Below are 26,591 nucleotides of genomic sequence, written 5' to 3'. Positions count from 1 at the left end.
AGCGAAATCTCAAAATTCCCATTTAATTTAAACGCAACATGAGATTCTACTGCTCGTTAATATGGCTGCTTAGGAAGACATACAATAGCTTACTGCGGACAACTTGAACAGGAGAGGGTTTTTTTTTTCTGCTTTCGTTTGCCTCTCTCTCAACAACTTCCTCTCCTGCAGCGCATGCATGGGAAGTTAAATGATGGTTTAAATTTGAACTACAGTCGGCCCCCGGTTTACGAACACCCTCTTTTACGAACATTTCGACTTACGAGCGTGGAACACGTGGTTTATTGTCCCCCACTTACGCACAAACCTTCCGTCTTACGAACAATACGACATACCGGACATTGTGTTCGTACATTTAATTTCACTTTGCTACGTCATCTAATTTAGAAGTTGTCGCTCATCACAGCAACGTTGAACGCTATTGCTCTTACAATGTCACAGTCACTGTCTCAGTCACGGTGTCAGTCACAGAGTCAGTCACGGAGATGCTATTGGCTGGCGTCACGTCAATCACAGAAATGCCGATATGCTATTGGTTGAACGCCTTCATCTAGCTTGATGGCACAGCTGGTCAGGACGGAAGAAAGGAGAGAAAATTAGTCAAAACGGAAGGAAGGAATGTTGTTAAGACTTTGCAAACTTTATCTGTTAGACATGGCCACAAAATTGCTAGTGGCGGTAAAGGAAGAAGTAAGAGGATGATGACGATAGAAACGAAGCAGGAGATAATGAAAAAAAAACATACGAAGGAGGCGCACGCATGGTTAACCTTGCTCGTGACTATGGCTGTAACCGCTCGGCAATCTTCTAAGGGCAAGACTTTCCTTGCCGGGGGACGGACCTCGATTGACAACAAATTTGAGAGGCTTCTTCTATTATGGATTAAAGAGAAGGAAATCGCCAGTGATATGTTCTAGTTTGAGAAAAGTTCCCGTGTAAGAAAATAAATAAATAAATTCTGCGGGTTGGTCTCTACTCCCCTCTGCCTCCACCCAGCTCAAGTCACGTCGCCCCAAAAGTAAATGTTATTTTTCCTTTGTATATTTTACTTAATGTAACTGTACAGTAGATTATGTTACTCATTTTTAATATGTGTATAAAGTCATGATGTTTTTACCTACGGTTTTTGCGCGCGTTGCACGCATTCACTAATTAACATAGGTTTGGATTGCCCGACATACGAGCAGTTCAAGTTACGAGCTTAGCCGCTGAACGGATTAAGTTCGTAACACGGGGGCCCACTGTATTTGCTTCTTCACAAACAAGAAATGCGCAATGACGATAAGTTTAGAGTACAATGATCCCCCCTACTTCGCGGTTAAAGGGGGCTGCCAACCCCTCCCCGCGAAGTCTGAAACCCGCGATGTAGGGTATCAGTTCCTAGATTTCTATGTACGCGCCAATATAGCCGCAGTAACCATAAACAATCTTTTTTTTTTGTATTTTTTGCCTATTTTATTTCCTTTCTCTTATTATTTAACATTACATTATCCTTATTAACATTATTGTATATTCATTAAATAACTAATATTACTTAGTTTGTTGAGAATTTGTTCTCAGGACTGGTTGTCTGCACCAAGACTCCGGTGAAAGAGTACGCAAGTCATCATGTTGAATTTCACATTTATTTTGGCTCATGTATGGTGTATCATGTAGTATCTGTTGAATAATAAATCAACAACAATCTTAAAGTCAGTCAACTAACATATAAACACTCAATCTATGAATTTACTGTATTTTTAGCCGACATTAGCGGGTTAGCAACAACTAACAACAACTACTAACTATAAAGTGCAACCTCTAAACAAACGAACACATAAACAGAATAAAAACTCATCGCTTTCCAAACATAGGCAGTAGCGTGCGTTATCAAAATAAATGATAATAAACTATAAATATGAGCTCACGTTGTCATTCGCTACGTCTCCGTAACGAGCCGAATGACACGCAGAGACCGTAAAACAGGAAACGGAAATGCAACGCGAGCCGACAAATTAAAAGCATGCATTTCAAAATAAGATGAAAAACGTCACGAACTCTAACGCTTGAAGAATTAACATAGTTATTAACTAATAATACTTCGTTATTTGATTAATACAGTACTGTATAATGTACTTTTTTGCCCTTTTTCAATTTTTGTACATTTTTGCACATTTTTAAAATTATTTTTTATTTTGAAATATTTTTTATTTTTCCTGGAAAAAAACGCGAAGTACTGAGACCGCGATATCTGAGACCACGAAGTAGTCTGTATTATGAAAAGGCATCATCTAGAATCTCCAATCCCCCACTTTTGCTTTCCATGTATTTTTGTATTTTCAAAATGGTTCTGATGTCCCTATCTGCTCATAAATGGTACAGCTAGTGCAAGTGTTTTTAGCAAATGATCAAAATCCGCTTGCAGGCATCCAACAAAATGGGAATTCAATGTGTATTGCATCACTTCATATTGCAATATATCTATAATTTCGCCTAGCCCTAATACTGTATATAGTATGTTGTACAGTTAGTCTAAGATTTCTTTTATGTCGTCAGCATGTTGCGCTTCATGTCAAAAACATAGGAAACTGTGACACTTCTTCAATTCATACCATTTTTTTTGTAGTGAACCTGCAACATAAAAGTAAATAAAAATTTTGATGTATTGCGGGATCCAAAATCGTGTTCTTCTCTCAACTAGAGGTAGAAAGATTGCTTCCTGATCCCCACAAGAAAAATAATTTAAAGTATGCTTTCTCCCTTTAATTTGGGACTATATTATAACTAATCCCCTTGACTGGTTTTAGCTTCCGTCTTGGGCCCTGGATTTGATTTTGGTCATTTGAGCACTGGCAATTCTTTCAATCTCCGTCTGGATAGTAATATCAAGTCACAAGATGATGCTTTAATCCACATTAATCTCAGATTCTTCTTAAGAAATGATGCTCAAGGGTGGAGCAAAGGCCAATGTGGTATATTAATTTATGTATATTTTGCTGTCAACTGGCACAGCATGCAAAGTGCTCCTTGTAATACTACTCGTAACCAAACAACGGTTACACAATACTCTGCTTGTTTAAATCTGTCTTCTGTGCACACAATTAAATACACAAATAAAAAAACACAAAAACAAGGGCAAATTCTGTTGGTATTTAACTTTTATTCAAATGCTCGTAATATTGATGCATTCTGCGCGGTGTCAGAAGCGGGACAACACAAATGGGTAAATTCACATAATGGAGCAAAAACATTTGGAAAAGTGAATACCGATTTACATGCCTCACAGAAAACTCACAGAAGTAAAATACATAAAGACCATTAACCATTTGAAAAACTTCCCATCCATTCATCTCATCCATTTAAAAAATGTGCCTAACTAAAGGTTGTGTTGTACACTAACTGAAAGAATATGTCTACTCAAACACACTCGCACACACACACGCACGCACACACACACAGTTTGGAAGTAAACACAAATATAATAGCAGGTTGGCCAAAATAAAAATGTGAGTAGATGCTGATTTCAGAAAGATGACAGTAGTTCATTGGCAAAATGAGCGTCCATTAGTGAGGAACCAATGGACAGTTTCACTGGTACATATGGCCCCTTACTTAATTCAAACAAAGCTTTGAAAGTTTATGCAACATTTGTATTAAAAGTTTTGGTTTTGCCCACTGATACCAATATAGTTAGCATATGTTTTAACCCATAAATGGTATGTTTGGGTCCTTTTTAACTCTTCTGCTCATGCAGACCAGTGCCAAACAATCACCATTGGCCACATAAGGGTTAAAAAGGAGCCAACCTGTATTTTACCATACTTCACTTTGTTAGTGATGTTCATTCGTGATAGTCTGTCAGAAGAAAACATTGTCCAATGGGTTAAATGAACGATCCCTGGCCTTGGGGTGGAAATAATAATTAAATCAGATGGTTGTGCTGATCTGATTTATTGACTTCAATTAAAATTCAATTCTTCAATTATGGCAAATTCGTCTTGAACTGCAACAGCTGCAACTAGCAGAGGTGGTGATTATTAAATCTCAACAACAAACCCCAATTTAAGACAAAGTTGGGAAGAGGTGTAAAATGAAGTGGTGGGCCGTCAGTGGAACCAGCAATGCCTTCTCTGTTGGCCTAACATAACCTGACACCATTATCATAATTATTATAAAAAGTCAATTTCATTTATTTATTTTTCCTAAACACACACGCACACACACACACACATACAGTGTTGGGCAAATTACTTAAAAACTGTAATGCATTGCAGTGGACCCTCAGTTTACAATGTCCCTGCTTTACGTTTTTATCACCTTACGATGTGGATCATGATGTTTTTTTGTCCCCTCTTTATGCTATTATTTTCATCTTGTGACATATAAAAAAAAAAGCTCTTTTCAAACATGGCGGTCAGTGTGCGCGCATGTCTACTAGGGGCAATGCGCTCATATGTCACTACACGAGTCACTGCTTACATTACTACAATGGTGGTCTGCTGTTGGTCGGCGTCACTACTCCTTAAGATACTGGTCTACTATTGGTCGGCTCACAGGGCTCACAAAGATGCCGGTCTGTTATTGGTCGGTGCACGGGGTCACAAAGATGGCTGCCTAAAAACTTTATGTTGTGTGAGAGGGCTTTCAATATTGTATTTCTTGTGCATTTTAGTGCTTAATTCAAACTTGAATTGGTTAACCATGGGTCCCAAGAATGCTTGTGATGTTAAAGAGATGTAAGAAGATGATTCATATGAAAAGGAAGTTGGAGATAATCAAAAAGTACGAATAAGGCTAAGCTAGCCTAGCCTAGGCTACCCTCACTAGGGAATATGGTCATAACAAGCTCGTTGCTCAAAGGTAAATAAAACCTTCATATATGTTTTTATTTATGATGTTATTTCAATGTTAATTTTCAAATTCAAGATCAGTTGGCTAGGTTAGACACGTTTCAAAATTAGATGGTTGGTCGGTGGCGCTAACGTTAGCAGCTAGCTTACATCATCGTTAAGGTGTTTAACGTACTGGCTAACATGAGTTTTGTATGCTTCATCTTGATACACAATTGACCAAAACTACAGTATGTATAGACTATTATTAATAGCAATTGTACAGTGAAAATTAGCGTTAGCTTACCTTGTCATTATTGCTGGTTGTGACAGGGATCTTGCTGAAAAGGTTTCCAAATGCTGGTGAATGCACTGTGGAAAGCGGCAGCATATCTCCTAAGAAATTTTCTAACCTCTTGATGTCGAAGCTACATGACGCAAGTCCTCCAAGTGTTTTCTTTTCCGCTCTAAATGGTTTGTCAAATTACTGGTCTTATTTTGCGAAGTGGACAGCTTTTTAGGTATTGCGCACAAAGTGCACCTAAAAAGTTTATTTTTCTTGTCTATCTCTAGCGAGCTGAAAGTAATAGTCGTATGTCCATTTTGTGTACATAATTTCCATATTCAACCTGCCATTTCATCTCAGCTGTAGTAGATCAGCAAGTAAACATTTTGCCATTTTGTCAATCTCGCAATGAAGTTGGCGAATTTGGGTGAAAAAAAATACAGTGTGATACATTACTTTACTCTCATTTGTAATGGGTACAATATTAAAATTTTTTGCGTGTAATATATTACATTCCCGCGTTACAGTAAAGAGTAATGCAGTACTGTAGTTACTGTAGTTATATATATATATATATATATATATATATATATATATATATATATATATATATATATATATATATATGTATTTTTACATATGTATAATTATTCTCCATATTGTTTTCTCTTCATGTCATATTATATTAATTTGGTTTACATTCTTTCCAGTATTGTAGTTTTTGGTCAGAGTTTTTATCCAATCACAGTCGTGGGTGTCTGTGCACTGTGAGTCAACGGGCACATAGTTATCGAAAGTTGCAAAAGCCCATCAGATCACGAGTTGGCGGCAGTAAGGACAGCTAAAAAGCGTCACGTTGAACGTTACATGTACGCACTCTGCGATCGGATACTCAGCATGGGAGGCAGCGCTATGCAGGTCAAGCAAGCTTGGCAGTTTGGATGTGACAATCTGTGCTTCTATGAAGTCATTCATAGAATCCATTTCATGAGGTCATTCTCTGACTTTTTTAAATTGAAATCAAACATTTCAAAGTGAATTCATAGAAAGTCATTCATAGAATCCATTTCATGAGGTCATTCTCTGACTTTTTTAAATTGAAATCAAACATTTCAAAGTGAATTAAAATATCCTATAGAAAAGGATTATTGTTGGAACTGAAACCCTCAGACATACAAGCAAGTCATTTAAGTCTTCTTGAAGAAAGAAAGAAGAATGGTTTTTGTTTTGAATTCAGTGTTTTGGGAGATGGCCTTTTTGATGAGTGCAAGCATTTTATTGATGTATTTTTTCATTTGTATTGTTTTATTATGCTTTTTATAATTTTATTATGTTCATATTCAGTTATTGGTAAATAAATAAAATGAAATAAATAACATGTTCTTTTATTAAACTGTGATTTGTAATTTAGAGTACAATTTTGTTCAAATGTGCCTACTCTTGGTGGATTTTGTGGACAAATAATTCAAAATTCTCTTTTATTTTTAAGTTTTGACAGTTTCACATAAATGGATACATTTTAAATGCTGATGTGGGTTTATTGATGTTTAAATGCTCCGGAAACTAGCCTGTAATGTACATGATTAAGGTGATCCAATGCCCAGTAATACGTACGTGTGCTTCTGCATATGAATTCTCTATGGTGTCAAAAATGATGGTACTTTGAGGGTTGAGCCACACTTCACTGAAGGCGAAGGTGAGACACACGCACTGCCACAGGTAAAATGTAAAAGGGAGAATACAATGATTTGAAAATTATTTATATTTTAATTAACTACAAAGTACAAGATATTTAAGGCCTAAATTAATTGAAATGATTGTAATTTTTTTTAATGCAAAATTTTCCAATTTGAATTTGATACTTTCAACTCATTCCTTAAAAGCAGGGACAGGAGCAACAAGTAACTCGGAAAGTTGAGGAATACAGGTGGACAACATAATTACAACACAGGTCACCATCATGAGAGCATCCATAAAAGGTGCCACAAGCTCATCTGTGATGGACTGATGCAATTTGGGAAAATGTACTGCGAGTTGATGAGTCCACATTTCCGATTTTTTTCAGGGGCTTCGTTTTCTCCACGCCAAAGAGCAAAGTGGCAATCAGGATTGTTATCAGAGCAAAGTTCCAAAGCCAGCATTTATCATGGTGTTGGGATGCTCTTAGGGCCCATGCAACTTGCAAATTTCTGAAGGCATCATTCAATGCTCAAAGGTACAAAGAGGTTTTGTCTTCTATCATCCAAGCAACATCTCAATCAGGGACATAAGTGCTTATTTCAGCAAAACAATGCAAATCCACTTTCTGCATGTCACAACAACCATGATGGCCTGCCATCAAGACACACCTGTCTCCAATAAAAAAATATGGGAAATGGTTGTAGGCATCAAACTAAAAATTACACACAAGTCGATCATTTGGAACATTAAATGTCTTGTCTTTGTTGGGTATTCAATTTGTATAGGTTGTAAAGATTTGTATATTACTGCATTGTCGTTTTATCAACAGTTTAGACAATGCCAACTTAAGTGGAACTGAGGTTTGTATTTTGTGGTCTTATCTAAACTATCGGTAAACTTAAGTCAACTAAACAACTTGAGTTATGTGAACTTAAGCTGCAAACCTCTGCGGATAAATAGTTGAAAATAAAAGTTATCCTTTTATTTAAAACAGTAGAATTTTTCATTATTCTTTTCCCTAGAACCAAACATGGAAATTTAGTGAAATGTCTTTGCCCAAGGCATCGCTTACTATCTCACTTTCTTCTATCAGTTTGAGGTATTGATATCAAATTATATTAGTATTATATTATACTGTATATGTAGTCACAGTAACAAAATACAGCATGTATTTGATTAAAGTTTTTTTGCAGCATGTTTAACAGTTGTTCTATTCATATGGAGAACAAGACTGAAGAGGCGTATCGTGAATATTGATTTTGTCAATTGACAATCTAAATAATGATACAATTTAGTAACATGTTGCTTGCATGCTGTTCGAAGAGGAAGCTTCAGAGAATACATCAAGTATATATGAGGCTTGTTGTCAGCAGCGAAGACAAATGGCCAAAATCATTAAATACATCATTGACTGACATCATTTTCTGTTCTTTTTTAAGTTGATAAAATATGTGTATTCCCAACAACAACAAGAAAAAGACAAGTAACATGACCCCCCCCCCCCGAAAAAAACAAAAACAAAAAAACAACAACAACAACAAAAAACATGCAATAGCGTCTTTCACTTCTCTGTCACTACAAGCCACAGCCAGTATTGGGAGAAAAGAAATCGGAAGCTTAAGTACACGAAACATAAGCTAAATAAAAAAACAAAAACAACATTTTTTTTCTACAGACCTGATACTGCCAGTAACCATTTTTACCAGTGTCATTTTCAATGAAGCTATAACAATATTACTCAATGACAATTTAATAATAGTTTGATATACTGTATGACACTCACACAAGACTTCAATACACCTGAATGTAACAATGTTCACCAGCGGGCTTGTTATTGAATTACCTTGTGCTGTTTACAGTGTCCATTTTACTACCATTTTTTTTTCCCTTCATGACTGTTTGCTTCTGATTTTATTGTTGTGGTGAATTCAATCTTAAGATTAAACAGGGACTTGAAAAGGTAAGTTCACATCTTGCGAGTGTTACAGACACAAGTTGAATTTCCTTTACATTAATTCTGACATGAACAATAAACTCTTACATGAACAAAGAACAAAAGCTCACAAAAAAAGTCAATCATTGGGTCATTGTGTTTTGAGCTCAGGAAGGCTGTGTGTGTTCTTTCTTTCAGCATTTTGTGAACTGCTTTGACATTCTTTTTGTCGTTGCAATTTAGTTATCGCTGCTCTCTTCATCACTGTCTTTCATTGAAATGCCTTGCATCCCTCCTTCCCTCACCGAGGCAGTGGCTTCTTCTAAGGTCAGGCGATTTCTAACAGTTTCATACATCTTACTGTTTAGCGTGGAATCCAGAACCCCTTGAAGGCGGAAGTCACGGTATTTTTTCTAAAGATCATGAAGCAAAAGAGAAATAGTGTTAAAGTCATTTTAGACAGGTCACACAATAATGCATGTTTGTAATTCATGTTGCTTGATATGTGGTGATTTAAAATATCCCAAAGTCCACATTTTCACATAGTTGGCCCATCATCTCACAAAAAGTAAAGCCCTGCTGTCAAGAAGGAAATAGGCGCCCACAAACACGCCTCGTCTTTTTTTTTTTTTTTTTTTTTTTTTAAACCTTGGCCTTTTGAGAATCAGGAAACGAGTTGAAGACAAAAAAAAAATTGAAATCATGTGAAAATATTTTCCCATTAAATACAACAGCTGAGAATTTAATGAAATAAATAACATGCAAACTCCGTGCAGGGAGGCCCGAGCCGACTGGAATTGAATTATAATAATTAAATTAAATAAATACATAAAATAAAATAAAATAATTTTATATATATATATATATATATATATATATATATATATATATATATATATATATATATATATATATATATATTTTTTTTTTTTTTTTTTTTTTCAACCTGATGTTTCACTCATCATCATCATATACTAACGTATATTTTGTCAAAGGTTCTCAGCCCTGAGTAGGCTCTTAAGACCTCACATTTGGGTTTGTAATGTCAAGTTACTATTGAACAAGTATTTTATTAAAAGATGATTAAGACATATCACAAAGTGGGTGTTAGGCTACCTGTTTATTCTCCTTTTTCCCATAAAATATTCAAAAGGAAAATCAACATAGAATTGAATCATAAAACAACAAAAATGAAATCAGATTCTTAAAAATGTTATTAATTTCAATTACTAACTGTGAGGACAATAGAATCAAATAAAAACAGGCCTCATACACCTTCAACAGACATTGATATTCATTTGTTGGAAACTTCCTTCATTGATTTGACTAAAAATGTAAAATAAAGTTGTCACCTTGACGATTCTGATGAGAATCTTTAACTGATAAACATGCAGTTGCAGGTCCATGCGGTCAGTAAGCCACGTTCCGATGAGGTTCATTGTGCTGGTGTACCATTGCTGCAAGACACCAGTAGCAGTGGATGAGTTAAGCAGCAGTAAGAAGATGAAACAAAAATATTCATTTGCACAGAGGATGTTATGATCCAGTTGAACAACACCCACACAATTTTGCAGAAAGCCCTTATTTAAAAAAAAAAAAACAAGGTCCCTCTCAAACAGCAGCCCCAGAGGAACAGTCTGCTTTTTAAGTGTTTACTCCAGGAAAAAAACAGCTGGCAATGAAGCATCACATAATATAATCCTAATAAAAAGGACTAACTAGTGTAAGCTCTTGGCCAGTGGCGGTCAGTGCGTTTCACACTTAGGCCTTCAGTGATTCGGCCCCCCCACAGGTACGCATTACTGGGCTACACAGGCTATTTTCCGGAGCATTTAAGCATCGATAAACCCACATCAGCAATTGAAACTTATCATTTTGCATGATACTGGTAGAACTAAAAATAATTAATCATAATTTTAAATTATTTGGCCACAAAGTTTTATGAAGTCCATCAAGTGTCATGTTGGCGACGGATGTGGAACGTGGATCCAAAATGCAGGGAGGCAGGATGAGATGGGGTCAGTAAAACGATTTATTACTCGCAGAAACTGAGCAAAACACGAAACAATAGAGCTGGAAAACGCTCATGACAGGTGACACAAATTAAACTAACGACAGACGCCAGGGAAAAACAACACGAACCCAAAAGCAAAATAAGTCAAATTCCACAAAATAAAGCCACAACAGGAAAAACTCAAGACAGGACATGACATCAAAAGCAGGCAAGCTTTAACAAGATTGTTCGCTAAATTACAAATCACACTTTAATGTAAAAACATCATTTTATTTCTTTGCCACTAATTGAATGTGAACAAAATAAAACTACAAAAAAAAACATCAAAAATGAAAACAATAAATCTCAATAATGCTCGACTCACCAAAATGTCTCCCACTTCTTTCAATACAAAATCCATTCTTCTTTCTTAGAAAGACTTCAATGACTTGCTTGTAGAGTTTCCCAATAATAAATCCTCTTGTATTGACATGGCCACCAATGCTGAAAGTTACATTGGTCCAATTTCCGTTTTGTTCTTCTTCAGCCAATGTGGGTTAAAAAAAAAAAAGCGAGTAGATTTTGAATTTTCTGCTAAATGTCCGCGGGTCTGGCTTTGATGTTTGCTATGCTTCATGGTTGCAGTTAACTTACGGTTGAGCAACATGTTTTTTTTCTTCTTTTTTTTTTTTAATAACTTTTTTTTAATAACTTGATTCAACGACTTCCAACGTTAAACATGGTGGATCAATATACCATCACCTTTGTGTAGTGAGCATCCAGTCACGTCACGTTCAACATGAGGCGTCTAGATGGCGAACTTATGGCTCAATTGACTATTACAGCTGTCTATTAAGCATTAGGACCACTGACATATCCATCTGCGCTTGCGCAGAAGCCCACGCCGTGTTGACGCGAATGCCCTGGCTTCTGTCGAAGGCAGATTTCACACAACATAGCGACACAAGTTAGCTGAATTCGACTTGGCTAAAAAGGCTTACATAAAGCTACAGCACTGCAAGGAGCGTAACCAAATGGATATAAAATGATACAAAAAGAACAGATATGGGGAACAATTTTATATATAAAATATATGTATTTAGTAAAAACTGTGAAAATTGAAAAAAGAAATGGACTTTTTTCATAGTTGTTACAATTCCATCCATCCATCCATTTTCTATAGCCGCTTATCCCCACAGGGGTCGCAGGCTTGCTGGCGCCTATCTCAGCTGGCTTCGGGCAGTAGGCGGGAGACACCCTGAACTGGTTGCCAGCCAATCACAGAGCACACAGAGACGAACGACCAATCACACGCCCAATCACACCTAAGGGCAATTTAGTATGTCCAAAGCCGGAGTGCCTGGAGAGAACCCACGCCGGCTCGGGGAGAACATGCAAACTCCACACAGGAAGGCCGGAGCCAGGTGGATTTGAACCGGGACCTTTGAACTGTGAGGCGGACGTGCTATTCACTGCGCCACTGAGCCGCCCTAGTTATTACAATTATTATAGTTTATTATAGTTATGTTAATATCAGGTTATTTTAGGCTAGCGGAGAAGGCCTTGCTGGCCCTAATGGTCCACCACTGCTCTTGACACAGATCAGAACAGACAATCCGTTGTGTTGACAGACCTATTGGCACTTGTCGAAGGCCATGGAACATCTTGCTGTAGTATGCCTTTAGCATGTCAAAATTAGTGTTGTCTTTGTAGTTTATGTTCAATAGAAAACAGGTGTCATAGTGTGCTAATGTGAGCAAGAAAGAGGGAGATTTTCAGATATTTTTGTGGTGGCCTTTAAAACATGCAAACAAAAATTGCCATTTAAAACTTTTCTCTTTAACAAAACTAGGAAATTAACATTTTCAGTTCTGACAACATGCTCTCTTGATTGAATGTATCCTTAATAAAGGTGTTCATTTCAACCTTGAGATTTTGTCATTGCTCAATTTAGATCAGCATCCCCGACATTAATATCTACAAGGCACAATGTGCACGGGAGCCGAAAGCTTTCAGATGTTCCTCTGTGGGGCCCGGCTGTTGTCAAGTGTAATTTATGGATAATAATGAGCACAGGCTGATACTAATAGAAGGCGACTTATTTCAACCGTCAGGGTCACAGAAGAACGAATGCACGTTGAATCTAGGGATGGCTTGGAAGAATTTGGAAGGTGGCAGATGTTCCGTGTTTGGAAAGACAAATGTACTCCAATTTAGTAGTGATGTATATCTCTTGTCAGTTCATATCCCTCTTCTACCCTTGCAGCTGATATTTGACCCCGTAATGTCCATTTTCAAACACAGATTAATCACCATCAAGTTACACTTTAGAAAGGATTTTATTTTGCAAATAAATCGGGTAAGAAAGTACCATAATTTTCTGAGTATAAGATACCCCTTTATATTATGTGCACATATGGTCTGAAATAACCCTTAAAAGGACGCGGACCAGCAGACTCGCAAACAATACAAAAGTGTGTTTGCTCTTCATGACTTACCTACTTGACCTTTTGACTATTTTTCATGGAGAGATACATTGATGAAAGAATAATTATAGTAATAATATATGCGCTGTCTCACCAGAATCAGTCCACGAGAACGAGACAGTATTTTTGCAAAATTTATAATATAAAATACAGTGGACTCCGGGGTTACAGTTTTTTCATCCCCTCTTAAAAAGTATTTTCCTTGCTTTGCGACAAAAACAACTGTCATGACCCCAGGGGGTTGGCTGTATTTGTGTTGTTTTGTCTCCATCTGCAGGTGTTTTTCGGTAATTGCACTTATTTTCTGTTGCCGTCAATTCCTCCATGCAACGCATCACTACAATGCTGGTCTGCGATTGGTTAGCGTCTCCTCACGGAGATGCTGGTCTGCTGTTGGTCGGCCTCACTCGTTTCAAAATGGTGGAATGGTAAAGCTTTGTTCTATCATGAGAGGTAACAAAACCGTATTTATAGTGCATTTTACTGCTTAATTCAAAGTTGAAAGGGTTAGCCATGGGTCCCAAGATTGCTAGTGATGTTGAAGAGAGAAGTATGAAGATGATTTATATGGAAACGAAGCTGGAGATAATCAAGAAATACGAAGCTAGCCTAGCCTTGTCTACCCTTACTAGGGAATATGGGCATAACAAGTGCCACTCAAAGGTAAATAAACCCTTTCTACATTTTTTATTTATGATGTTTTCAGATTGTATACATGTATATTATACAAGCGTAGCACTTACTATACTATTTTGATACCTGTTTTTAATATGTATGTACAATTTTGATGTTTTTATCTGGGGTTCTAAACCCATTAGCTATTTAACATAGGTTTAGATTGCCCGCCATACGGGGAATTCGCCTTATGAGCCCAATTGTGGGACAGACTAATCTCGTAACACGGGGGCCCACTGTACTGCCGTGTATCAGAGGTGGACATTTTACAAATTTTCTGCCGGTCTGTCATTCGTTGATGCCCTTGGTCCCCTTCGTTAGTCCAACATTTTTCTCAAGCCAAACCAAACTATAATCGTTGGGCCGTCATTTTGTTTGACCGACTTTTCCATCATCTTTTTGTAACCATCAGAGATACGCATTCAAACATTTTTTGATGGTCCATCATTTGTCATCAAAGTACAGTAGGTGTCTGAACTGTTTTCCTTTGAACAAGCAGATGGCAAGAAAACTAAAAATCTAGCTCTAAAGTGCATAAACAGGCATCAGTTTGTTACAGGCTTATCTTGCCACTATACAGTATAAAAGGCACTTGCTAGCCGATCATTTATGCTAGACTAGGGGTGTCAAACTCATTTTGGCTCAAGGGCTGCATGCAGGATCAATTCTCAAGCAGTCCAGACTGGTGGTATAACTTATATATAAGTTAAAAACAATTAGTTTTAATCGTAAATAGATTTTCGCTCTGCACATTGGTCTGATCCCAATCAGGCCCAAACAGCAGGGTTCATCAATAAATATATTGTTGAAAAGTAAATAAAAAAAATAGATGAGGTTAAAATGCCTGTAATTTCCTTTTGTGTCCTATATGTATCACAATCTAGCAATCAATTTTTAGCAAATTGCATGAAACAAATGGAACTTTTCTTTGATGTTTTTTTCCGATTGCTCAAAACATCTATATTTTGTATACAACACATACTAATTAAACAATTAAAAACGATGATGGACAAATATCCAGAGGAAGGAAAATGCCGCAATCAAAATTTGTGGTTGTACAACTTCTAATGCTGGGTATACACCGAACTCGATTGCGGCGAAAAAGCGAAGTTTTGTACTGTAGTCAATGAAATGAAAAATTTGTAACTTTTGGCGCGTGTCGCGTCGCGACAGCCAATCAACTTCGGGAATGTTCAACGTCTCACGCAAGGGAGCAGAGATGAATCATGCGCTTTGCGATCACCGGGAGCTATCCAACACGGCCAGCTGAGCGTTCAATTAAAAACGGAGCCAAGCAAGAGCACTCACCTGGCTTGTAGAATGGCGTGAGGTAGAACTTGGGACAACTTTTTTAACAGCTGTTGAACCGTAGTTACTGCGCCAAGATAACAATAGTGCAGCATTGACAGCTCAGTATTTGGATTTGGCTGGGAGGCCTCATCGAGGTCGCCCGCCTAAGACCCCTTCTTTGGACACGGCTGGACCCGCTTTGTTTGACCCAGTTCCGCCTGACTTTGGTTCAGAGGATTGTTCTTCGGCGACCCTCCTTTCCCCTTGCGCGCCTGAGGTTGTTATGCGTAGCGGACGGGTCATTGTTCCTCCCAGGCACAGAGATTTTTATTATGGGTGAATTCTGGGGGGGCTTGTGTAGTGGGTCATACATAATTCACCCACGGAACTGCGGTTGGGAACAGGGATTCAAGGGGGAACAATAATATGGAGGGAATATAGAAGTTAGAGGCACATGTTGAGTTTGTGTACTGTTGGTGAATGTCATTAAAAACATCACTGTTGGAACTCACGTTGACGCCGCCTTCCACTCTGCATCCAAACTGCTACATTGGTGACCCCGACAGCCTCCCTGAGGTTTCCTAGGCCGTGCATTTTTCTGTGGATTACGTGACGGCGAGCAACGCCGTCCTCAAGCTACCCGAGTTTTGGGAGTGCGCCACGGCAACATGGTTTGCCCAGACAGAGTCGAGCACCACATCAAAACCAACGGGCTGCTGTGATCACGCCATTTTGATTGTTTGAGTTCCTCAGGATGCTGTTCGGACTGAAACTGCAGCCCAATCTTTTCAACGATTGATGGACTCTGTGCTCGGGGACATGCCTTTTGTTTTTGTTTACTTGGATGATGTCCTTGTGACCAGTTCCTCAGTTGAAGAGCACGTGGTTCACCTGCGGGACCTCTTCACCTGCGGAACCTCTTCACCTGGCTCAGTCGGCATGGCCTGATCATTAATCCTTCGAAGTGTGTTTTCAGCATGACGTCCATCCAGTTCCTTGGACACCTAATCGATGAGGGGGGAGCTGTCCCTCTTCCGGCAAAGGTGGAAGCGGTTTCCGCCTTTCCTCGACCTTGATCAACCCAGCGTCTCCGCGAGTTCCTTGGGATGGTGACCTTCTACCACAGGTTCATCCAGGGCGGTGCACGTCTTGCACCCCCTGTACGAGGCACTCAAAGGTAAATCTGCCAACTGCGACATTGACTAGACTGCGAGACGGTCAAGGCATTCGAGGACACAACAGCTCCCTTGTGCCAGGCCGCCATGTTGGCTCATTCACGCCCAGGCATTCCGATCACCCTCACGACTGACAGGTCCGACGTTGCGGTGGGGGCTGTCCTCGAGCAATTGGTCGAGCAACCGCTCGCATTTTTCAGCCATCAGCTCGTCCCCAGCGAATGTAAATACAGCACTTTTGACAGAGAGCTACTTGCTGTTTGGCTGGGAATCCGTCATTTCCACTTTTTCCTGGAAGGCCGCGAGTTCAGTCTTTGTCGACCACAAGCCGCTCACGTTCTTCATGTCCAAGGTGGCCGAGCTGTGGTCGGTCCGAGAGCAACGCCAACTGTCGTCTATATCCGAATACACCACAGACATCTGACACATCTCTGGCAAGTCCAATGTGGTCGCCGACTGCCTTTCTAGGCTCTCCATCTGTACAGTGCATCTGGGTTTGGACTATGCGCGCATGGGTGGCGACCAGTCCTCCGACCAAGATGTGCGGCCGCTCGAGCATCCAGACACTGGCTTACGACTGGAGCAGGTCGCAGTCGGCGACACGGGGTGCAAGCTGTGGTGTGTGACACTTTGATGGGTTGGCCGAGACCATTAGTCTCCCTGCTAGTTGGCGCCGGGCTGTTTTTGATGCAGTGCATGGACTTTCCCACCCCGGCAGGAAGGCGTCTGTGAGGTTGGTGTCCCGGAAGTTCGTCTGGAGGGGCTTGAAAAGGGACATGCGCTCCTGGGTGGACTCATGTGTGGCTTGCCAACGCGCGAAAGTTCATCGTCAAACCAGGGAGCCTTTGGAGTTGTTTGTTCTCCCAGAGAGGAAATTCGACCATGTTCACCTCGACCTCGTCGGCCCCTTTCCTCCTTCTCAGGGTTGCACATATATCCTGTCAATGGTGGACAGGAGCTGTGCCCCTCGTCTCCACATCCACATCGGATGTGGCTCGAGCATTCATTGGAACGTGGGTGGCCTATTTTGGATCCCCGATGGACCTCTCTTCGGACAGAGGTGCACAGTTCACCTCTGAGTTCTGGAATATGGTTGCAGAGGGCATTGGGGTCAAACTGCATCACACAACCGCGTACCACCCACAGGCTAATGGGTTGTGTGAGAGATTCCATCGCTCGTTGAAAGCCGCCTTGTGTGCAAGTTTAACGGACAGTAAGTGGGTCGACAGGCTTCCCTGGGTCATGCTGGGCCTCAGGACGGCTCCCAAGGAGGATCTACAGTGCTTGTGTGCTGAGCTTGTCTACGGCCAGAGGTTGAGGGTTCATGGCGACCTCATTCCATTAGCTACGCGTCCCTGGTCTCCGTCCGGACAGAGACTTTCCCTGTCAAGAGCCGCTGACTAATTCTTACCCTTTCCTACTTTGCAGCATGGCACGCCTGGGTCCTGGGTGCCTCACTGCCTGCGCTCGGCCGAGTTCATCTTCGTCTGCCATGATGCCCGCCGGGGTTCGCTGCGCCCCCTCTACGACGGGCCATTTAAGGTCCTTGAGCGGTGGGACAAATCAGTGGTCCTGGACATGGGCAGCCAACCCGAGACTGTTTCGATTCACACGGTGAAGCCGGCTCACATGGACATTTCCAGGCAGGTGGATTTGGCTGGGAGGCCTCATCGAGGTCGCCCGCATAAGACCCCTTCTTTGGACACGGCTGGACCCGCTTTGTTTGACCTAGTTCCGCCTGACTTTGGTTCAGAGGATTGTTCTTCGGCGACCCTCCTTTCCCCTTGCGCGCCTGAGGCTAATATGCGTAGCGGACGGGTCATTGTTCCTCCCAGGCACAGAGATTTTTATTATGGGTGAATTCTGGGGGGGCTTGTGTAGTGGGTCATACATAATTCATCCACGGAACTGTGGTTGGGAACAGGGGTTCAAGGGGGAACAATAATATGGAGGGAATATAGAAGTTAGAGGCACATATTGAGGAGTAATTGAATGACACGTTTGTGTACTGTTGTTGGAGAATGTCAATAAAAACGGCACTGTTGGAACTCACGTTGTCTCTGCCTCCCACTCCGCGTCCAAACCGCTACAGCAGTATCGGCCACTTGATTGCGACGTGGAAACATTTTTTTTTTTTGGCAGATGAGTATTGCCGCAAAGCAAGGGACATGCAGTGTAAAAAAACAATAAAGTTGCTGTAGGAGAAACTATTGGCTCTGTTCCATCCCAGAAAAGTGAAAGTTCTCAACGATGCTCTTCTTTCTGGATCTACCGTAACAGCAATCTTGCTCCACTCACTCCCCTCCCCACTTCTCGTGCAAAAAAAAAAAAAAAAAGGACAAAAAGTACAACAGTGACAGAAGGCCCCCGCGAATGAGCATAGCGACATGAATTTTTGCGTTCGGTGTGCATGTAGCATTAGCGCTTTGCGTTCAGTAACTTGAACAGTAACAAAGACTTGAACATAATAGTAGTGTGTCATTCTGGACACTGGATGTCAACCACGTAATAAGTTAAACGTAATAAGTTAAATAACTCACAAAGAAGTTGTCATGACATCATGTCAAATACACTGGTGCTAGATGCTAACAGCTGAGCTGTTAATAAAGTAATTTTAAAAAGAAATACATTACTGATTGTTTATAATACAACAGGGACTAAAGCTAAATGGCCCAGATGGAGACCCATTCACATTGGTAATCTCTTAAGGGCAATTTTATTTGCGCTGAGTAATAGCATGACAAAGCTAGATGCTAATGCGACTGTTGCACTTTGTCACTGAAGTGATCGGCAAGCTATTTGGCAGATGCATGGCAACTGGTCACTTCGACCACAAAGTTGAAATGCGGATCTTGGCATTGCTTGTAAAAGTAAGGATTTTTGTGTATTGTAACAATCGTTGTTAGACACAAGGGAGCCTACAGAGGAGAATTGAATCAGTTATCGAGAAGTAGCTGAGTTGCGGCTGACATCAGCTTGGGACAACATGCTTGTTCATTGTTGGTTCTGTTTTGTAAGTTGCGGTACTGAGCTTCGCATTGCTTGCAAAAGTATAATTGCATATTGTAACATTTGTTGTTAGCCACGGGGAAGCCTACAGATAAGAACTGAATGAGTTGTTATCTGTCACGGGGGTGTGCGGCGGTTGTGGAGGCCAGCGTGGTTGCGGAGGAGGAGGACCCAGAAGCAGGGGAGCGTCGGGACAGGGGGTTGATGATATCCATTTATTTATTAAGGGACGGGAACAAAAGCGGGAGAAAACAGAACGGCAAAAACACGAACTAAGGGCGCAGGCAGGCTGGTTAAAAAGAAAACAAAAACGACGGGCAGGCTAGCGGGAAAACACGGGGCAGACTTACGACGGGAGAGACACGGGAGATGTGACCATGACATGACAAGACAATGTTCCGACAAGGGCTGTAACAGAAACTAGGTTTAAATACATTCACAAACTAATCAAACTAACACATGGCAGCTGGGCAAGGACAACAGGCAAAGGGAGCGGATTGGAGGACACGAGGGGCAGGTAACAGACAGGTGGACTAAATCAAAACTAACGCAGGGAGACACGAGAGGAGCAGGAGCAGAACCATATATGAAAACAGAAAGGAACATAACCCCTCAAAATAAACCCACAACCCAAAATCCAACAACCATGACAGTTATCAAGCATTACTGTAGGTCAGTTGTGGCTGACATCACTTTGGGACAATGTGTTTGTTAACCATTCTTTTTATTTTGTCAGTTGCAGTGCTGATTTTCACATTGCTTGCAAAAATAATAATTTTTGTTTATTGTAAAATCCATTGCTAGGCACGAAGAAGTCTGCACAGGAGGATTGAGTCAGATGTCGAGCACAAGGTGAGTTGCGGCTGAGAGTAGTTTGGGATGTCACCAGCTTGTTTAGTTTTTTCTATTTTTCTTTTAATAAAAGAAGTGATTGAACCACGACTAAGTGAATCTTTTACATGCGAGGGCATTACAGTGTTATAGATAGCGGACTAATGGAATCGGTCCTATTTTTTTTTTTTTTCAATGCTTCACAGAATCATCTTAAACCTACCCGTGGCACTTGGGCCGTATGTTTGACACCACTGTCATGCTAAAGTCACTGCTACGCGCATATAACAGACGGTTTACAATACAATGTGAGAATAATGTTATTTTGTGCCTTAATTGAGACTTGAACATGATAACAAAACCGTGTAGTTTATGTCAGGGGCAACAACTTGCGTATTAGAAAGACAAGACAAGTCACTTGTTATGTTGTGACACACTGACGAAAACAACCTCAAAATAAGCATACCATATTCGTGTAGATATATTATTTGGTATGATAACTTTCATTTTGAAGGTCACCATCACAATGCATCAGCAGCTAGTTGTAAAGCCTGTTAGAAAATGTTGCTGTGATTGGCTTGGCAAATTTTTCCTGATGTGTGAACTAAATATGCAAGAAAAATGTTTCACACTCATTTGTGCTCTCTTGTGTCGTCCATTGTACTTCATGCTCAACAAGCCATGAAGACAGCCAAAACAAAATAAATCTTGTGGCATTCTAGTTGCGTGAGATCTCGTAGTACAAGATCTATAAGTTGTGAGGGCATTGAAATGAACTAAATTGTTGCTTTTTTTTTTTAAGCTAGTACCAACTTAAATTCTCCATACTTCAATGTAAATGTACTTAACCGTGCCAAAGGTACGTTCTACACTGGATTTTGTTTGCTAGTGAGGATTGGGTTTCTGAAATTGCACAGATGATTAACTAATGCTGTGACACTGCACCGTTGTTAGACACCTCGTACATTTAAGGTAAGTAATTTTTTTTTTTATCCATTTGTTTTTATTATGATCTTTATACATGTCTTCATATAAAAATACCTATCCGCACCAAATTTTTTGCAGTCTTGGCTTTATCTAGATATGTTCATCCATTTGTCTGCAGTGTGCATTGTTGAAATGTCACTATTAAATAAATATTTTCTGTTTGATATATTCTTTGAAACATAAATATTAAATATATGTATATTTAAAACACAACTGCTGAAACATTCCAGACAGAAGTTTAAATGTCAGCTTTGATTCACAGGGACTAAAGCTGAATAAAAGCTATCTCTGACAATGTAGACAAGCTTTTCTTTTCTTTGTAAGAAAACCATTTAAAAAAAGATATTGATAGAATTGATATGGTCCTCATGTGTTCTGTATGAGTTTAGTACAACAGCAACGAGTAACTTAGGAAAAAGATACTCATCCCAAACTTTTAGGAACTGTTCAAAGACTACACCAAATTCCAATAGCAGGTTAACACATGACCTGAGGTTTTGACACAGTTATTTTTAAACTTACTGATCAGCTATCATGATTAGTCCCACAAATCCTGACCATGAAAGTCTTATAAGAAAATCTCAATGGTATTTAGATTAATTGAACAAATCAGAAAATACTTTTAAGACAATAGATACCTGAAACAACCCTTTTGATCATTTCTTATATAATCAACTTTTGTTATTTTAAAGTTATAAATTATGTGCATGACGATAGTAAAACGATGGAATATTTCACTCTTTGTCATGGAGCGAGATGAGTTTGTTGTGTGAAATGGCCTGCATTTTAAAAGAGCACCAACCACCAGAAAACACCTTTCCCCGACCTACAAGCAAAGAAGGTCAAAAGCACACCACTATAACAGCCATGACAGCTGAAGATGAAGAAAGCGGGTCAGCGAAATGAGACACGGGTAAGGAGAAGATGGCAAGAGCCATGCAGTACCGGGGTGAATCAGAGCGGCGACCTGGTGCCAGCAGCATCCTATCTGTCACTGTGTGCCTGTGAAGGCTTCAGCATGGCAGCAGGCCTGTGATCTCGCCCCAAGCATAACCCCCCACTGAGAGGCCAGGCTTGGAGTGACTGGCTGCTCTCCCTCTTTGCATCATCCACTCCTTCTTCACTTCTTGTTGTTCTTTAGACTTTTTAGACACGGTGCCACGCAGCTCCCTTCCACAGCCATTTTTCACAGCAGCCATTTTGTGTCCTCTTCTGCTTTTCTCCTCCTCATCTATGTCAAAAAAGGCTTGACAGTTATGTCACAAGTTTGCTTGCTGCCATGGCATTTGGGAGGTCTGTCAAGGACATCTTGTCTACACATAATGCCTGTGATTTTCATCAACTTTTAGAGCTTTTTAGGGCCAATGTGAGTGTTCTACTCTTCTGATGTGCGTGTTGATCCAGGAAATCTCATCAATTTCAAGAGAGCAACAGCGTAAGACTTTGATTCACTTTAAAATAAAAGCTTTAAATATTAAAAGCTCTTCATACATTGGAATGCTTTTGAAAACATTGTAACACTGTAAAGTAGCTTCATATGCATTATTTTTTGGTTTGTTTTTTTTTTAGACACAGCAGATATCATTGATTTACTGTATAACATAAAACAAAATTGTAACCAAGCAAGGAGGCTTGGCAGTGTACTGGTTAGCACGTCTGCCTCACAGTCAAGGAACCTGAGTTTTAATCCAGCTGGCCTTCCTGTGTGGAGTTTGCATGTTTTCCCTGAGCCAGTGTGATTTTTGACCGGGCACTCTGGCTTCCTCCAACATTCAATGCACATGTGTGGCAGGTGATTTGGGCACACTAAATTGTCCTGAGGTGTGATTGTCTCTGTGCGCCCTGCAACTGGCTGGCAACCAGTTCAGCTTAAGACCCGTGTGAGGATAAGCGGCTAAAGATAATGGATCGATAGATGTAATCAAGCACAGACCCTTGAGGGACCCTGTGAATTGTCTTCAGTAAATTTTACATCATTAAAACTGTACATACTGAGTTCATCTAAGTCACTCTTTATCAATTTACACATAACACCTCTGATATATTTGTCGTGTCCAATATACGGGTATCTACCATGCATGTTTGTGGGAATATGGGAGGAAACCCACTTTGGCATGGGGAGAACATGCAAACCCCGAAGAAGCCAGAGCTGGAATTCAACCCATGACTTTACAATTGTGAGGTGTACGTGCTAACCACTCTCTCAGAGCTGCCAACATCGGATTATAAAATAAAAAACAGTTATAAAATAAAAACACGTTTTTTTTAAGTACTCACATTACTCAAGAACTAGTTTCACACAGAGTTGCCAAAATCCCCTAATAAAATGCGACAATCATCATAGACATCATTTGCTAGACAAATCCTCCTTCGGCAGCGAATGTTCAATGTCAGTTAAACATACAGCCTTAACAATAACACAAACAAGAAAAATACAAAAAAAGGGATACAAACCTATCTGAGCCTTTGTGAAAAAAATCAATTTCCCCAATCGTTGAATCACAAAGCCGCTGCGACAAACCACATTTTTGGGAAAGCTGACTTCAATTTCACAAGCCAGATTGAACCTGATTGCCATCGCCTTTGTTGAATCAATAGATCACATCAGTTAAAAAATTGTTAGACAAAGTGAAGTAGGCTACAAAATCCTGAGAATATATTCATCATGCTACAATCTAAAAATATTCCAGAAGAAAAAAAAAATGTGAAAAAATCTATCAGTCAGGAATAGGCTACAAAACCATTTCCCAGGCTGTGGCGCTCCAATGAACCTAAGTAAGAGTCATTATTCACAAATAGAGAAACTGGGAACAGTGGTGAACTGTCATGTTTGGTTGGGTTTTGTTGTTTTTTGGGTTGTGGGGGGGCTTTTGTTCATGTTCTTAAGTTCATCCTTACGTTCCCCTGCCTTTCTTGTCTATGTCACGTTAGTTTGATCTTGTCCAGCTGCCTGTTTACCTACCCTCCTCATGTCATCCAATCAGCTTCCTCTGCCTTTTGTCTCTCTCCAGTTGTTTCGTGTTTCCTCGTTCAGTGTGAAGTTTATTTAAGTCCCCAGTTTTCATTCAGTTCTAGTCGGGTCATTGCTTGTCTTATCCTTGCTGTGTTGCCGCCATCTTGCTCCTGTTATTTCTGTTTCCTGAGAAGCTTCGTCCTCCTTTTCCCGTTCCTAGTTACCCCCGGTGTTTGTTCGTTTCGGTTGTACTTTGAATTTTTTCTCTTTTTTTGTTGTTGTTCCATCTCCTCCTGCCTCCCATTGTGATTAAACCAACATTATTTGAGCCTCATCTCTCTCAGTCCAGCATTTTTTAGGTTCCACCATTTTTTGGGAATCCACACCCCGTACCTCCTCACGCCACCATGCCGCAACATGACAGAGAACAATCCCAGGAGTGGTCAACCAATGGAGATTACTTCAAAGTGTAACAATGACTTTTTCAGGCAGTCCCAAAAGAACCAAGAAAGGCATTTAAAGAACTGTAGTTAAGGTCAATGTTCACGACTCCACTTCAGGAAATTCAGTAGTTAAAAATGGCATCTATGGGAGTGTTCCCAAGCAAAAAAAACCCAAAAAACTTCATACTTTACACATTTTGGAGAAACATTCTGGAGGCTGGTGAGTCAAAACTAAAACTTTTTGGAAACATGTTGCATAAAAATGCACAGCATTCTATGAAAAAAAAAAGATTTTTGCCTTGTTTGGTTTGTGCTTTTGTTTTTTTTACACCGCCTCTGTCCGCTGTTGATGCATTTTCTGGTGGGGAAGGACGGGCTTCAGTCGGGAGCCAGGTTTTGTTAGACTTAATATGCAATCCATAAAGAACATTTGTCATGGTTCAGGCCACACATCGTTTGTGGGTTGCTTGGTGAAAAAAATTAAAGACCATTTGTCATGGATCAGGCTACATATCGTTTGTGGGTTGCTTGGTGAAAAAAACAAAAATAATTGTGTGTTCTTGTGAAGGCTGTGATGGTTTTAGACATGTGCTATCAAAAGAGGAGAAGGAGCATACATGCCAAGGGGGAGAGGACAGAAACCCCTCTTGGATCATCATTAGGAGGAACTGGTGGTGAAATGAGTTCTTTGGTAAAGTGGGTACTTGAAAAAGTGTGCAATGATTTTTTTTCAATTCTATATTCACATTTTTATGTTTATTTGATGTGCACTGAAATTTCAAGGAAGCTGCAACATCATGATAGCATGATAACACAACACCAAATTCAAAATAAACACACCAACTAAGACCAAAGTTTTTCTTCAAACCACTGGTTGTGGTTCAATTACCTTAACACACCCTTGTAACTCCTTTATCTCAAATTATTGCCATCACATTAAATCAACATAGCGGCAGTGAAGCACAATCACAGTTATTCAATCGCTAATTGATAGTGCTGGGTATTATGTCTTAAAAGTGTATTTCAATACATTGTATTACGATACAGAAAAGGCTCATCATGTCCACCAATCAGCTTCCCCTGCCTATTGCTCCTTCCCAGCTGTAGCATGTTTGTCTAATTAGTGTCCACGTATTTAAGCTCCAGTTTTGTTCCTTGCTGTTGAGGGCGAGTAACCTCCTGATCTCCATGTTGGAGTTACACGAAGTCAATTCAAAACAATACATTTACCAACTTCTTGTGATTCTTATCTCCTGCTCACGGAAGGACTGTCAGCTACACATAATTACCATATTAATTAGCCATCTGCACTTTGTTCAAGTTGAGTGAATACAGAAGCAATGAATTAGTATACTAAGTAGTATGCTGCATGTGCGTTCTGAAGTGAATTTGTTTACGGGCACTGCAGATCAGTACTAGAGTGTAGCATGTGCCATAGTGACATCTGTCAGGCGACGTGGCTGGGAGTAAAGGAAGTCAGACAGTGCTTCAAAACATAACATTGGATTTCAAGAAATGTATGAAATTAACATCAGTGCAACTCTTATTTTTAAGTTACTGTCAGAAGCATGGTCATTACCTAGTTGTCCTCCAATTGATCATTACCTCACAGCATGAGGCTCACGGTGACCAGCATTTATGCAAACAAAGATGTATTCTTTTTTTCTCGATTGGCGTTCTTTTTCTGCGAGATTAAAAGAAACATTGCGGACGAAGTTGTCAAAAAGTTTCGTAAGTCGTCAACTTTTGTTGAATAAAAGAATAGATGGGCGATGATTAATTTTTTTATGTAAAAAAACTTTGTGTCCGAGGGACGCACGGTGATTTGAAAGTATGCGCCCCCCTCCCCCATGCCATGACATGCCCTATCAATGAGCCCCGGGCCATGTTCCATATACATTTGACACCCACCCCCTCAAAAAAACAACAACCCAACAATAAATAAAGAAGATCACATGGTCTGAGGAGACTGAACGGGTGAGCCCATTCAATAGGAACCCAACCACAATTTATTTTTTGTGTACTTTCGAAAACAATGTGTC

The 26,591-nt window shown here is 40.0% G+C and overlaps 1 protein-coding gene across 17 annotated transcripts in view; it reads right to left on the bottom strand.

The window, feature by feature from the left end:
• Window positions 1–3,119: 3,119 nt before the first annotated feature.
• cadpsa (Ca2+-dependent activator protein for secretion a) overlaps window positions 3,120–26,591 on the bottom strand; it is a 212,713-nt gene continuing 189,241 nt past the window's right edge. For all 17 annotated transcript variants that reach the window (XM_088424134.1, XM_088424131.1, XM_088424135.1 and 14 more), the window contains 2 exons: window positions 10,060–10,164; window positions 3,120–9,120 (listed from right to left, as the gene is read on the bottom strand). In XM_088424134.1, coding sequence (XP_088280260.1) covers window positions 8,947–9,120; window positions 10,060–10,164 — 279 coding nt within the window. In that variant the 3' untranslated portion in view covers window positions 3,120–8,946. The remainder of the gene's footprint in view (window positions 9,121–10,059; window positions 10,165–26,591) is intronic.

Source organism: Hippichthys cyanospilos, chromosome 9, assembly GCF_059441005.1.
Source record: "Hippichthys cyanospilos isolate Australia breed blue-spotted pipefish chromosome 9, RoL_Hcya_1.0, whole genome shotgun sequence".
NCBI lineage: Eukaryota > Metazoa > Chordata > Actinopteri > Syngnathiformes > Syngnathidae > Hippichthys > Hippichthys cyanospilos.
Note: the sequence above shows the minus strand (reverse complement) of the source record. Positions and strands in the feature narration are given on the sequence as shown.